Source organism: Ictidomys tridecemlineatus, chromosome 4 (genome assembly GCF_052094955.1).
Source record: "Ictidomys tridecemlineatus isolate mIctTri1 chromosome 4, mIctTri1.hap1, whole genome shotgun sequence".
NCBI lineage: Eukaryota > Metazoa > Chordata > Mammalia > Rodentia > Sciuridae > Ictidomys > Ictidomys tridecemlineatus.
In genome coordinates this window covers 135576957-135593295 of record NC_135480.1, presented here as the reverse complement: position 1 = coordinate 135593295, position 16339 = coordinate 135576957, and the positions used below count along the sequence as shown (strand labels likewise).

At 39.6% G+C, this 16339-nt stretch overlaps 1 protein-coding gene across 10 annotated transcripts in view; it reads right to left on the bottom strand.

Moving 5' to 3' along the window:
* Positions 1-633, bottom strand: part of Prune2 (prune homolog 2 with BCH domain) — a 259799-nt gene extending 259166 nt beyond the window's left edge. For 5 of the 10 annotated variants that reach the window (XM_078047450.1, XM_078047456.1, XM_078047455.1 and 2 more), the window contains exon 1: positions 16-375. In XM_078047450.1, coding sequence (XP_077903576.1) covers positions 16-51 — 36 coding nt within the window. In that variant the 5' untranslated portion in view covers positions 52-375. Of the gene's footprint in view, positions 1-15 lie in introns of all 10 variants that reach the window. The other 5 variants (XM_078047448.1, XM_078047451.1, XM_078047452.1 and 2 more) reach the window with 4 other exon arrangements.
* Positions 634-16339: the final 15706 nt, after the last annotated feature.

The following is a 16339-nucleotide window of genomic DNA, read 5'->3' as shown; positions in this document are numbered from 1 at the left end:
GCTCCCTTGACTTACCAGTTTAGATTTGGCGCGTTGCAAAAATTCTTCCATGTCTTTGCTGGGGATTTGAACCAGAGGTACCCTGTGGAGGGGGGCGCAAAGGAAGACCTTGGTCTCGGGGACATGAGCTGGGTCTCCAGAAAGTGGTCCACCGGGGCGCAGCTGCGGGCTGCTACCTCCGGCTCTCGGAGGCCGCTCAGGTTGTGGTTGCACCCTGAGCTATTTCGTCCCAGGGCTCCCCGCCCCACCCCCGAGCCCCTCCGCCAGCTCTGGGCTACCGACTCAGTCCTAATAAGGAAAGTGGGTGTGCCGCCCGGGAGCCCCAGGGCGCGTCCCGCACGCTCGCTGGCACGCGCCTCTAGGGGCCGGTGCTCCGGGGCGGGGGGGTGGGGGGGTGCTGGGGAATGGCGAGGGGTTCCTTGGCCAATCGCAGGGCCCCACTGCGGCCTCCTGACGTGGCGAGCCGAAAGATGCTGCAACCACGGACAGCGCCCAGAAGTAAGAGCCAAGTGCAAGGGGCTGCTGCAGAGGGAGGTTCTGCCGCAGGCACCACGCTGCCAGAGAGGGAAGGTGGGAAGAGGGAGACAGGCCCCAGGAGAGCGCCTGTCCTCGGCCAGCGCCTCCCTGGCTGGCTGGCACGGTACAGAGAGCTCCAGCGGTCACTTAATGAGCTGGTCTGCTGGCCTGACCGGGGATGCACTCAGCTAGATTGGCGCGGGGAGGGCGCGGGGGAGGTACTGCTGAGCTAAAAGCAGTACGACCTTGATGGGTAAAGATCAGAAGTGTAGGCACGGAGGTTGTTCTAGGCTGCATCTTTTTTACCTACCCTCTAAATATGCCCATCAGCAACCGATGTCCGCCATTCTTTCCAACTGGATGCCCTTATGTTGGCCCTGGGGCTAATACATATATATCCTCCTGCAGTCCCTATCCACTCTCTCCTATGCCCAGGGAAGGTTGAGGCAATAGAACCTCGCTACTCAAAGTGTGGTCCGCAGACCAGTAACATCAGCATCACCAAGCTCATTAGAAATGCGGAACCATTCTGTCCCCTACCCCCAACCTACTAAATAAGAGTCTGTGTTTCTACGAGATCCTCATATCATGTCTATGTACATTAAAGTTTAAGAAGCACTGTGGTAAATACTTAAATTTGCAGTTATGCACCTATTTGAATTCATGGAGTTTTGTGTGTACTCACTAACCTTACCAAACTCCCTCCTACATTTGATTTTTTTGCATATCTGCCTGAACAACCCTTCTTGCCCTCTCCCCAGGCTCCAGTGCCTGACTAACTTGTGCTTCAAGTGTCAGCATGAATAAGTGGTCTTAAGCCTGGCTGTCATTAAAATCATATCATAATCATGCGGGGCTTTAAAAATGCTCATACCTGGGCTCTATCCCAGTCCAATTAAATCAGTATCTCTGGGTGTGAGGTCGAAGCATCAATCTGATATAAAAATGATCCTGTTGAGAGATTCTGGTTCTCATTGAAGCATGTATCTGAATCACTCACAGGGCTTGTTAAAACATGGGTTTCTATGTCTCTTCCCCAGAATTCCATGCTTCATACTCTGGCTTACCCGATGTGAGAATTTTCATCTGGAGTAACCTCCCAAAGTTTGCTGATAGTGAGGATCCAGGTACCACACTTTGAGATTTGTATTTTCTACTCTGCTATAAATTCTATTCTCCACCAGGCTGAGACCTTTCCTATCGCATTCATTGATGGATCCCTAACACGACATTTGTTCAGGCAACATATAACATATAACAATAAATACTTGTTCATGAAAATAAATGGACACATGGGAAGACAGAGTCTCTTTGCCATCTCTGAGTCTGTGTTTCTGACTGTATCTCCGCACATGCGTGTGTAACTATGTCCCTCATGATCAAATTATTCCTTATTCAGAGAAATCCAATGAAAAGAAGTCAGCAGGGTCTACAGATCTGATTAAAGGAGAGTGATAGGAACATTAAGCTCCCGGTTATAGTCAGGTGGTGAGCTATGTGGAAGCTGCAGATTCTATCTGCTTCCTTTGCTGACTTAAGTAATTTAAGACCATCAAGGTAAAACAAGTGTTTTGTCAGCCTTTAAATCTGTGAAGGTGCACACAAGTCAAGTAACATTACTGAGAAAAACTCCAGGGAAATCCTTGCCTCTGACTTTGTTGGGGGAATTTAGTGACAATCATACAATATTGTTTTTATTCTTTTGACATTTGATCATAAACATTCCCAGCAGCTATTATAAATAATTTTTAAAATTATTTTAAACTTTAATTCCCCTCTGACATGAAACCTAATCCATTGATCAGTTCTGATGATCGGGTTTTAGACCTCTAGGAGACCATTATTCTGCATACTATACATCTCATAACCTAAGTTAATTGGTGTCAGCTTTTTGTTCTCAGTTTTCTGTAATTTCATAGCATAATGAAATTATCTGGAAGACTTTGAAATATATTGATGTTCTAAGCTACATCTCCAGAAATTCTGAATTCAGAGATTTTGAGAGGAGCCCAGACATACCTACATGGTATCTCTACCAACGTTACATAAATGTGCAATCCCCTGTCACCCAGATACAAAACATGAAGTCCCCTTTATTATATTTTCTCTCACCTCCTATAACCAAATAGTCCCCAATTCTGTGTTTTCACTATTTTAAAAAAGGCCTCTTTAAGCTGGGGTTGTGGCTCAGTGGTAGAGCGCTCGCCTACTGTGTGCAAGGCCCTGGGTTTGATCCTCAGCACCACATAAAAATAAATAAATAAAACAAAGGTTCCACTTCTTTTCTTTCTATTCTAAGTATTATCATCATAATTTAAATATCTGTATCTGAAGCTAATGCTCATCTTCTTGTTTTAGTCATCTTTTGTGTAGCTGTGACCAAAAATATCTGACAAGAACAGTTTAGAGGAGGAAAAGTTTATTTGGGGTGCTTGGTTTCAGAATTTTCTGTCCCTGGTCTATAGACCCCATGGCTCTGGGCCCAAGTAAGGCAGAACATTATGGTGGAAGGATCTAGCTTCACTCATCAAGAGCAAAACATAAACTCCAAAGATATATCCACAGGGGCCTACTTCCTCCAGCCACACCCTATCTGCCTACCGAAGTTCCACCTCTTTATTCCATATCAGTGAACTAATCCACTGATTAGGTTATGCCTCTCATAATCTAATCATTTCATCTCTGAAAAATTTTGCATTGTCTGATACATGAGCTCTTTCTCTCCAGAGTCATTTGCACTTGTTCAAAGAACAAACCCATTTCCTCTTGTCCTTTATTTTTATTCTCAGGTTTCTTGATTCTTGAACTTCTCTCTTTGAGATCTTTATTGGAGCTCTCTTTATTTTGTAACTAATTGGCTTGAGCATATTAGTAGACTGGCTGCTGTGGACTGAATGCTTGCCTCCCGAAAATTCACACTGATGCCTTGATCCTCAACGTGACGACATTAGGAGATGGGGGTTTGGGGTGTAATTAAGTTTAGATGAGGTCATGAGATTAAAGCTCCCATGATAGGATTAGTGTCCTTATAAGAAGAGGAAGGGACACCAGATCTCTCCCTGTCCCTACTGCCACAACAAGAAGTTGACCATATGCAAGCTGGAAAGATGGCACCCATCCAGAACCATTGAACACCTTGGTCTTAGACTTCTCAGTCTCCACGACTGTGAGAATAAGTGTCTATTGTTTAAGGCACACTGTTTATAGCATTTTATCATAGCAAATCAAGCAGACTCTTTCAACGTTAGTGCTAGGAAAAAGGAAGAGATTTTAGGGACTATTTGATCCCATCCCTTCATGTTATTAAGATGGTGTCGAGGCCCAGAGCTGTTCAGTGTCCTGATCTGGCCCACAGAGCTCCTGAGAAACAGAGCTGGGACTGAAGCTCAGCTCTCTTTCATCCCTCCCTTTAGCATTTTTGGAGTATGGACTATGACCAAGTAGGTATTATGTCTAACCCAAAATGCATAAGCCATGACCCTGCCCTCAGGGAGCTCACAGGTTAATCATTGTAATTCAAAGGATAAATTCAGCAATTGAGAAATGCATCAGGGATGGTATTAGTTGAGATGCAATATGGTGTGGCAACCAAGACCTGAAATCTTTGCTCTGCATGGTAGATTAAATATGGCTGCAAATTCTTTGTCACTATATTCCCTTTCTGAATCTAAAAGGGCTCCATGACTTCATGGGCAAGAAAACATAGTGAAAGTGATATCATATCCATTTCTGGGACCAGGCCTTAATTAATTGACATCCTCTTTTGTCTTTTGGAACATGTGCTCTTGGAACCTAGCACACAAGCTATGGGGGAAGCCCAAAAACCCACCAGAAGAGACCTGGGGTAACAGCCCAGTTGCCAGCCATGTAGGTGAGTTAACTTAGAAATAGATTCTCCATCCCCAGTCATCAGTCATCCCTGCTGACCTCTGCCCAAATTCCAGAGATATGGAATTTCTCACAAAATTATGGATTATAATAAAATGATGATATTATAAGTCATTAAACTTCTGGGTAATTTGTTATGCAGTAACGTGTAAGCAGAACACCTGACCACTTACAGGCTAAGAAACCAGGCAAATTTTTCTTTCTGATCTTTAATATCTTCATTTATAAATAAAAATTCACTTTCCATCTTACGATTGTAAAGAGTAAACGATAATATATGCAACACGCCCCATTTCTAATCAACAGCTGTCATTTTGTCATTACCAAGAATTCATTAAGGAGAGGAGAAACTTGGTGCAATAGCCTCAAGTAGAAATAAGGGTCTCCACAAAACGAACCCAACAAAAGAGGACACTCTAGATGGACTGGATGGATCAGCAGTCACCAAGAATGTGAAAAGACCTGATCACAATTTGGGCCTATGCTACACCCAATCATACCTCCTAAGGTTATAATCTTTTGGCCACCTGAGCTTTCTATACCTGTTTCAGAGAAAGATATTGCATTTGTTTCTCAGCAATAACATATCTACATGTATTGCTCACTGGTAAATTTTAAATTAGTTTGTGTGTTTTATATTCCCAAATTACCACTCTTCACCCCACTGGTCACTGGGTCTTTCCTTTATAGGCTCTCACAACAACACTGTGGCACTGTACCCACCTCAAGATATTCTTATTTCTGTTGGTGCCACTGTGAGAGCATCTGAAATTTTTCTTATAAACGCCAGCTCAACCTGTACCCAGATCAGCAAATCAGAAAGCCTGGACATGATGCCTTGCTGTGTACTTTTGGGCAGGTTAATGACTTCTCTGATCATCCTTCCCTGGTTTCTTTACAAGATTGTTGCTACAAATCAAATTCTAAGATCTCTACATATATTGGAAAATGTTTACCATGGAAGGGAGAATAATGGGAAAATCCTTTGGTTAAAAAAAATCAAACACATGCCATCCTTTTATATATGAAATGTAACTGGCATGGCAGTTGCTGAGTCACCATTGGGCATATTTCAATGCCAGATGTGTCTCAATTCCCTCCCCTCCAGAATACCAGAGCCAGCAATAAGGTCCAGAACCCATGTACTAAAGTCTTGCACATCACTGCCTGTTAATACCTTATTCTGCCCAGTAGCTCACCTGGAAAGGTAAACATGGAAACTGGAAAAAAATAAGGACACTCTTTTTGTTGTTATACCTCTCTATGGTATACCTCTCTAGGGTATTTTTACATTATTTCCTGTGACAAAAGATGTTTAAGAAACTACATGTACCACTTGAATGAGATTTAAAAGCATTCAATCTTGTTTCAAGGAGGAGAAGCAGAAACACAACTAATGTGCATTAGCTAATGCCTCTCATTTAGCTTTGAAGCAACTATTAAATGTTTGCTTTTCACCATGTGGATAGTCAAATATTACCCATTTTATCAAATAATATTAAAAGGAATTTACTTTTTTAAATGTGTTTTGGCAAAGATATCCAAATTTTTTAAGGTAAGTTTTGTAATACTTTGAAAAAAATAAGAAATCCATCTAATTGTTATCCTTTCTCAGCTTCTGTTAAGAAAGAAAGAGGAGTTATTGGAATTGTCAGTGACAAGGGCCAGCTTACTTGGGAGAATGTCCTGTGAGTCAAATGTCCAGGCTGTGAACAGAACATATACCACTTGCATCATTTCTGGGAACCACAGACATCTTGTAGAGCAATGAATTTAATTTGAAAGGACAGCAGAGGAGAGGGGAAGTACTCTGGCTCCATGAGTCATCAGGATAATGAGGCAGTGCCTGCTACATTCAGATCTGCAGCCTGTTGAAAGATGAGGGAAATGGCCTTAAAATCTCCCCTTCCTCTCAAAAAAAAAAAATATATATATATATACACACACACACACATACACATATCCATCCTAGGGGCACTTAACCACTGAGCCACATCCCCAGCCATTTTTTATATTTTATTTCCAGACAGGGTCTCACTGAGTTGCTTAGGACCTCACTGAGTTGCTGAGGCTGGATTTGAATTTATGATCCTCCTGCCTCAGCCTCCAGGGCCACTGGGATTACAGGCATGCGCCACTGCACCCAGTTTAAAACTGTACTCTTAAGAATGAGTGATTCAAGTTTTACACACTCGTCCTGCAGAAAGTCATCTCAGTTCCCTTCAGAACCAAACAGCATGTTTTCCAATTATACTGAGCTATGGTTCGGATATGTTTTGAGTCCCTCTAAGTCCCATGTGTTGGAAGTTTGGTATCCAGTGTGGTGATATGAAGGCATGGCAGAATGTTGAAGAGGTAGGGCCTAGTCAGAGGTAGGTAGCTCATTTAGGGCATTTCCCTTAGAAGGCATTAATATTGTCACAGAGTAATTTAGTTCCCATGAGTGAGGGTTGTTATGAAAGAGCAACACTCTTTCCTCTGCAGGTCTTTAGCTTCCTGTGTCACCATGTGATCTCTCCACACATTTTCCCACCACGGTTATGCTATCTGCTGTGAGGTCCTCAGTAGAGCAGAACAGAAGCCAGAACCATGCTTTTGGGCTTGTAAAACTCTGAGCTAAATAAACCTGTTATATTTATAAGTATTCTGCCTGGATATTTTGTTACAGCAACAGAAAACAGACTAATAGTATAAACTTTAACTTATGGTCCCACCATGAGTTCCTAGTGAGAAAGTTTTTGTCAAGGAGAGTAGAATATTAATAATGCCTAGATCCTGAAACTCTACCAACATGATCTCTTATCCTTGCAACAATCCTCTAAGGCAAAACACATGGGAACTACAACTGACTCTAGTTTGGAGATAATCTGAAGCCTCTAATTGTTTATTCACATGATGAGCATTGAAATTCAGACTCTGGATTCCAAAGTCCCAAACCTTTTCATTAAAATAGCTAATCTTATTAAACAGATGCTTTGCATGAAATATCATTTTACATGGATTGTTTTACATGAATTATGGCCATTGTGTTCTTATAACAAATATATGAAGCAGGTACCACAATTATCCTCGTTTTAAAATATGCAAACTGAGGCACAAAAAAATACCATTTTCACAGTCCTATCCAAGTAGTACTAGCCAAACCAGAATTCTATCTCAGGTGACAAAGTCCAAAGTCCAAGTCCTAAACTGCTCTACATCAGTGCATGTTCACTGTCATCCACTGCCCAGTAGCTCACCTAGAAATTTCTCCTCCAATCCTTATTTTTCCTCCATCTCAAATATGGAGATTGGAGGAGAAATAAGGACACGATACTCCTCTTTCAAGTGCTCTTCCACACTTAGGGAATGGCTAAGCACTGCTCAACCACATAGACCTCACACGTCCTGTTTGCAGATACAACAGAGAAACCACCAAAAGAAAAGGGGTGAAAGTCTCAGAAGCATGAGTTTTATAAGTCATTTAAAATTCCTTATGTAGATTATGGCTCAGCTAAACAGCTGCTTCTTTTCCACAATACATACTTACACGGTCCTTATCCTCACACCTCCTCCCCACTTTCCCTTAACCCATCTCTCATAAAGTGCAGACATACCATTTAGTGATGATCAAAGGCTGAAGTTTTAGTCCTCTGGACAGTGGTTTTAAAGTGTCCTGGTCTTTGTGTCCTAGTGAAAAGGAGACACTTGAGTGCATATAAATTCTCAACCTTAAAATTCTAAGATTTACAAAACTGAATTGTCCAATCATTAGATCCACAAGGAATATTTTTTTTTAAAAAATGAGTCTTATTGTCAGTTTTTAAAAGTCTGAATATTTTTGACTTTATTTGCTTATGTAAAACTCAGATTACATTTAAATCATCTAAAAAAGTTTACCTGCAAAAAAAAAAAAGTCAAGTATTTTAAGGAACATCAGTTTAAAGCTCAGTAATTAAGGGATGTAAATTGACAAGTTTGAAAAGACAAAAATTAGCTAGCAGGAATTGTGGAAGGTGTTTGTATTCTTATGTTTCAGATGCTGATGTCTTCTGAAGCACTGTCCATGACAGGAAGTGAGGGTGACTCAAATTTCAGACTGAAGGGTGCTGCTTAATTGTTGTTTAAAGATCATTGATTTCTCATATAATGCTATTTCACTAAGAAAAACAAATTCAGCACTTAATGTGTTTCCAATAGATTATGTAAAGCTAGTAAAATAGAAAAGGATATCTTTTAAAGTCCCACAAATTGTTGATTTCAATGAAAGAAAAAAGAGTATTTGCTCTGTATTTTCCTAGTCTGAATCTCTGCATCTTCAAATCACCAAAGTTCCAGAAGGAGAGTATGTACATCCCAGTCCATTAACGCAGAGCCCTAGTGTCCAGCTGCAGCTTTTGTCTTCTGGGCTGTGTTTTCCTCAGCCTGGCCATCACAACAAAGAATTTACTTCCCAAGGAACATCTCTGTCAAACTCTCCTCAATCCACCTTTGAGTCACACCACCTGGGATTAAGGCCCTTTTTGGGAAATGCTGCCCACTGAGTGCTCCTCTAAAGTATTCATTTAAGTTGATATTACACGAGACCTAGCTCAGAAACTTAAGTTAGGAGCAGATTCTACCTATTTTAGTTTCCGGATTTTTTTTCCTCATATTCCCTCCACCCACCACCTTACTTCCTTTGAATGAAAAAGTAAATTCTAAAAACTCAGCAATTAGAGAAAGCTGTTCTAGGATCACTACCAAACTGCAATAAGAACCCAACTTGCTCATTGGCTTATTTAACAATAAATTTACACAAATCCATTTCCTCCAGTAATTTAGTTAATTAAAGACTTCAGTGATGTATATAAATCACAAGAGAAAAGCCATTGGTCTTTTGGAAAATGTCACAGAAATAACCAAAATCATCCAGAAACAGTTGAAAGCTCTGAAGACAGCAGATGTTTTATGTCAAACACTGTGTCATCCACCACATGCCATTTCAGGTTGTAATTCCTCACATCTTCTCCCTCCTGGGGAGCTATAAGACTCCAGAGAACAGGGCTTTGGTCGACCCCTCTGAATCCTCCCACTGGATCCAGCACTGTATTCTTCTCAACAGGGCCTCAAATAATCTTAATAATAAGTGTTCTCAATTCTAGCTGAAGCCTTAAAGAAGAGAGCCTCACTAACCATGCAAAAACAGAAAGAAATGCAGGATTTTTTTTTGTAATGTTTTATTAGGTTTTACCAGCAGATCAAATGATGGTTTTTAATTGTGTTAAAAGGCAACATCTTCCAAAACTCTAAGGCTAGTGTAGACCTAGAAATAAGCCAGATGAGGAAAAAGTAAATCACTGAGACCAGAATTACTTTTGAGCCACAGAGTCGAAACAAAGGAAGACTAAAAGATATTTTTAAATAATCTCAAATATACATCTGCTGGTTGTCTTTTCAATTTCTCAAATATTTGTATATGCAAATATGCCCATTCAACACCAAATAATTAAATTGGAGGCAGACCAGTTAAACTTTGCACACAAGCAGAAGAAGCCTGGAGTAGAGAAAATGGGCAGGAGTGGGAGGGAGAGAGTGCAGGAAACCTATATTATTGTGTGACAAAGAAGCCTCGTAATGACTGAGAGACCCCAGTTGCTCTGAAAAGGGAGAACTCCAACTGTAGGGAAGACCCCTAAAAGAAGGAGGAAAGAATCAAGGAATTGTTGATCTTCACAAAAATTTCCATGGCAAAGCCCTGTATGCAGGGACAAGGTTTCTAAAGCTTCTTACATCCCAGACACTATTATAGGCTCTTGAGATGTGCATGGAACATGCAGACTCAGAGACTTTGGGTGGAAGAAGATGGATGTTGGTTTAGAATGCACTACCCCAAAATAGGAGACCTTGGAAATTGAGAAAACAGTAAAACTAGGTATGTCTTCTTGACCTTCTCTTCTTTTCCATTGGGAACCAAATTATAGCATACATAAAATATGACTTCTTAGCATCATGTTCTTATATACCAGTCTGTGGAAGCTAGATCAAATGCTTCTTTTAAGGGTGTTTTGTTTCTATAGACAGGACTATTTTGATGCCTCAACATTTGATATACAGGTGAATTTGTTTTGTAGAACCATTGAACTTCAAGCTTACATATTGAATCTCATGTAGCTCCCTCTGCATACACATATACACACTCTCATTCTTCTGAGGAGAAAATGGAGGCTTGTTTAATAGCACACAATTAGGTGGAGATGAAGTGGCTACTCCTATCCTCTTATCAGGTCAAAGAATATTATTCTTCCACATGGGAATTTCTTAAGAGTTGCTCTTTGTAGGTACTTGCAAGAAAGACTTACAGAGAAATATAAGTATAAATGGAGATGCACTCTATGACTTGGTCAGCCAATCAGACTGTGCAGTATAGATTTAATAAAGGCCATCAGATGCTTTGCATATCCCAGTGGCTAAGTAGGACCCAGAATTCTGGAGATCTTGACTCTCAATAAGTGCTATTTTCATTATGGCAAGTTGACTCCTCTTCATTCATCAATTCTCAAATAATTATAGCTTCTTAGAACTAGATTTCTTGGTAGCCCAAACTTTGACTCCACTGCAACACATTTGCACTAATACAGCAGTTTACTAGCTGCTAGGGTGGAGGTGGAGGTCAAGGTAAAGAAGAACCCCACCAGTGGTCTTAGGTGGAGGGTAGGGAATGATCATGTAGACAAAGGACTCCTGGGGATGCTCTTCACTCTCCTTTCCTCTCTGTGTGTCACCAAATTTGATGTTCCTTGCAGATCAACAATATGTGCCAAAATAATTATTTAAAAGGTTTCTCTAAACAACAAATTTCCAAAGTGCAGACACTCTTTGGAATTATCACATAATCATGCCAAATCTCAGCAAAATTTGGTTGCCCTTAATGAACCATATTGTCCTTAATGGATCATACTGACCTGGTTGAGAACAAAATATGCCCTAATATACCTAAAGTTGTTTTTAACATCTAAAGAAAATATAGAAAAGAAGCGCCAGAGATTAAAAGAGGCATTAAAAGTTATCAACATTAGAATATACAAATTACGACTAGCAAGTTTTACTGTTTTAAGCATTATGAATTTATAGGTGAAAATAAAGAATCCATATAAACTGTGAGAGCTGGAGATTAACTCACATTTTCCAATAGGATGCTAGCAAATGTTTAATAATTAGTTCTACAGAAGAAGGAGAGAAAGGTCTGATTTGTATCATTTGCTGATGTCCACGGAGTAAATACTCCATGGGAGCCAGTTGTAAGACACCAATGTGATGTCAATGAACACAAACTAGGGAGGAGAGGCAGCAGCTGTCCTGAGAGCTGCCAGGTCAGTTCCAGCATGCTACTGACCCTTTCCAAGAAAACATGAAAAGTGTTTGAGATGTGCCTATCATCTGACCCTGAAAACCTACCTTATGTATGTATCACCAAAAAAAATAGTGGGAAAAGACGTATATCCAAAAATATTTGCCACAAGGTCATTTACAATATCAAATATTTGAAAAAACCCAATGCTCATGAATACAATAACAGGGCTCCACTTGTTCATGTCTTCCTTGTGCCATTCACTCCTATCCCAGCCACCACTGACCTAATTTTCTCTATGATTTTGCTTTTCCCCAAATGCTATGCAGTTGGAACCATTCAGTGTGTATCCTGTTCAGACTTCTTTCACTTACCAATATGAATATGCGTTCCCATAGTCTTTTCATGGCTTACTAGTTCATTTCCTTTTCACTGAATTGTGGGATAGTATTTAAAATTCATTGAATCTCATTTTCTCATTTGTAATAGGAATAACATATTTGATGAGGAATATATATATATATTGGCTAGGAAAAGCAAAACATGATGAATCCTCCCCTAGAGCTTCCAGGCTGACACTTTGATTTTAGACTTGTAAAACCATAAAAGATTTCTAACCTCCAGAACTGAAAGATAACAAATGTGTATTGTTTTAAGCCACTAAGTGTATTTAAAGTGGTTATAACTGGAATAGGAAAAAAATACAGGTGATTATCCTCAGCATTCTCTTTAACATCTTGTGTGCCTTCTCCGAAATAGAGGCTAGAAATCCAAAAACTACATTTCCCACCATCTCTTGCAGCTAGGGTTCTGAGGAACTACTTAACCCTGTTTAGATTCATTTGGGCAAGTTTCAGAAGGTGGAAGTGAGGCAGAGGGGGGTTTTCTGTTGTTTTTGGCTGAATTTTGCTAGAAATGAGTTTGTAGAGATATATTTCTGCAGTAGCATTCCAGCAGGGTGCTCTCAACTTCCAGCTTCACAGGAGTCAAGAGGCAATTGTGAGTAGGAGGCAATGTGGATTCCAGTCCCGCCGCAGCCTTCTGACTTCCTACCTTCATGGAAGAGGTAGTTGTTCCCCTAACTGGTAAGTTCTGCAGTGTCCTAGAAATCTCCTGAAGGCTCAACTTAGACCATGCTCCACTAGCGCTTCCATTGATTCTCTATGCAGCTAATTTTCTGCATTAAACCACTATCTGTTTACAATAACTAGAGTTGTTGCTCTTTGGTGCAGTAGGACCCTGACTAATACATGTTCTATTCTTAAGCCATCCCAGAGAAGAGAGACACTCTCAGTTGGGAATCCTTGATGATCTTAGAGGCTGAGCACCAACCAATAGGCCACTCTAGTAATTCTACCACTGTCTCATGACCAACCAACATTTCTCTCTTACCATTGTATTACATCCTTGAGTCACCTTTCTTTAATCAGGCCTTCTCAATTTTGAGTTTTCCTCTTAAATCACATCAATATCTTATTATAATTTTGGTGAGTCCAGGAACTAGGGATGGCTTTTAAATTTTTAAAGGTATTATAATGTCTCTTAGCCCTATGGAAGAACTTTTTAAATTACCCACACTAAAGAAGAAATATGTGATTGGCAGTCTCCAAGAACAAAGCACATTTATTGCTGCTCTCATAAGGAGAGATGACTTTTAAAAAGGTTAGAAAAGGTTTCAGCAATTTACTTACATTGATTTAGGTCTGCAATTATGAAATATGTTCTTTTTTTATATGACTCTTCAACCACATGAATGCTCCCAAAAATGTATGGCAACCACAACTCTCAGCATAGGTGTCCAGAGTTCCCAGAAATCATTTTGAATTTAAAAAATAAAAATATACCTATCTCATACTTTTAGAAAATGATTTATTGTAATTTCTAAGTATGCTACAGAAGAATAAGTGGTAGGGAAATCACAGTTGCTGGAATTAATGAATTTAGTGATTTGTGACCTAAGTTCCATAAAACTTAAACTTTCTTTCTAGGGCTCCATCCTGGCCTGGACTTTCTGACTAGTGTTCTACTCCTTCATTTTTTAAGGATATAAACAGGACAAGATTTTTCCAAATAGAGTCAGATAAGCAATTTTTTGGCTTCACAGGCCTCCGCATTGATCATTTACATGATCTCTGTCACAGCTACTCAATTCTGCCCTTGGAGGGAAAAAGCAGTGGATGCAGAGCTGTGCTCCAGTAAAACTTTATTTGTAAACACTAAAGTTTAGATTTCATACAATTTTCATATGTTACAAAATACTAATCTTCTGTTGACGCATATCAATCATTTTTAAATATAAATGCCATTATTGGTCAAATGGGCTGTACAAACATAGTTGGTATGCTGGGCTTAGCTTGAAGGCCATAATTTGACAACCCCTTCAACTTACCCTAAAATTCTCACTATGATCAAGATTTGGTTATGGAGCCAGGTTAGAGGTGTTTCCTGGGAGAGAAGGAATGATTTTTCTTCTGTCTTTTCTACCTAGTATTTTTTGCCTCCACTTCCAGGTCCATCTCTTCCTCCTTCTACCCGCAAACTGGATTCCAAATGTCACATAAACTCTCCAGTCACTTCAGACTACTTGCCTTTCCCTGAATTTCAGGGAGTTGCAGACCTCCATGGTTTTATTCTTACCCTCTAACAAACACAATCTCCCCACATCTCTACCTTATAGATTTTTGCTCATTATTTAGTTCAATGTCATTTTTTAATTATTTCTCCAGAAAAGTGAGGTGAAGACAATGGCCAGAACATGGTCCACATGAACAGGATTGAGTAACTGAATGTGCAGACCCAGAATGGTGTATGCTGACTGCTGGGCACAGGATGGTATCGTGCAAGGTATACTAACCACACAGCGACAGTGATAAACATGGAGAGTGATGAAATGGTTGTGAAGACAACAGCTTAATTCCCAATATTGCCACAACCCATAATCTCCAGAGAAGTGGGAGTAGTTTGAACAGCTGTTTCCTGATGCTGAAGCTATAGGGACTTGTGAGCTTCAACAGCAGCCATCAATGGTTTAGCCTCTCCTTGGCACAGGCTTAACAATGTCACCACTGAAATTCTTGGGAAATCAACAAAGACAGCCTTGGAAAAGATAGAAATTAAAATTCCAATTTATTTTTTTACTATTTGCTTTTTAGTTATAGATGGACACAATTTCTTTATTTTATTTTTATGTGATACTGAGGATCGAATCCAGTGCCTCATGCAAGTGCTCTACCTCTGAGCCACAACCCCAGCCCCAATTTTTTTTTTTACAGAAAGCTAAAATAAATTGTGAGACCATAAAGAATTTTCTCATAATGAATCTCAAGAAAGTGAAAGAAATGGAAAGGTTAAGTTTTCGCCAAGAAAAATGAAAGGGCAAATTGCAAATAAATGGCAGTGTTGTCATCTTTTTAAGTTTTGTCAGGATAAAAAGAGTAATGAGTCACAGCTCTGTCATGTCACCATGAGCCATCTTTATTTGACCACTTTGATAATTAAAAAGCAAAATTCTATAATCTTTTTTTCTGAGTTTCAGTTTTCAATTTTTAATTAATTTTTTTATTAGTTGCTCCAGACAAAACAATGATCTTGACATATCATACATTTGATTCAAATAGGGTATGAATTCTCATTTTTCCACGTGTACAAATTGCAGGATCACATTGGTTATACCTCCATGTGTATACATACAGCAATCCTAGTGTCAGTTGTATTCTGCTGCCCTCCCTATCCCCCTCCCCTCCCCTCCCCTCCCATCACCTCTCTCTACCCATTCTACTGTGACACTTATCTCTCTCTCTTTTTTTTCTTCCCTTCCCCCTCACACCATCAAATATATATTTTGTGTAACCATGAGGGTCTCCTTCCATCTTCCGTGCAATTCCCCTTTTCCCTCCCACTCCCTCCCACCTCTTTTCCTTGTTTCGTGGTAATCTTCTCATGCTCTTCCTTCCTACTCTGTTTTGAGTCACCTCCCTTATATCAGAGAAGACATTTGGCATTAATTTTTTAAATTTAAATTTTAAATTAATTTTTAAAATTTATATATGACAGTGGAATGCACTACAATTCTTATTACACATATAGATCACAATTTTTTATGTCCCTGGTTGTACACAAAGTATACTCACACCAATTCATGTCTTCATACATGTACTTTGGATAATAATGTCCATCACATTCCACCATCAGTTCTAACCCCATAAAAATTCTATATCCTTGAAGTTTTAAGTTAACTCAATAGATGGCTTCAGGTTCTAAAAACATACAAATGCCAACTTTTTATTTTTACCCCAATTTTACTAACATTTCCTAAAAATAAGAAGTGATCAGGCTTGCTAACCATTTTTCAATCCTGCTCTCTTTACCACAGTTTTATCCTCATTCTCTTCACAAAATACCTGCTGGGCTGTACCAGCATCTAGCTCCATGCACTTCTTTTGTTATGAATCTTTCGAGGTATTACAAGATAATGAGAATTTTAGAAAGTTTTACATTCATTTTCTGCTCTGTTAGCATTGTAGTTTGCATTCCCACAGATTTTCAGCTAAGAATTTATGATGTAAATCTAACAGTTTAGGTATTAATGATCATTAGTGTCACATCCAAAAAACAATTTTGGTCAGT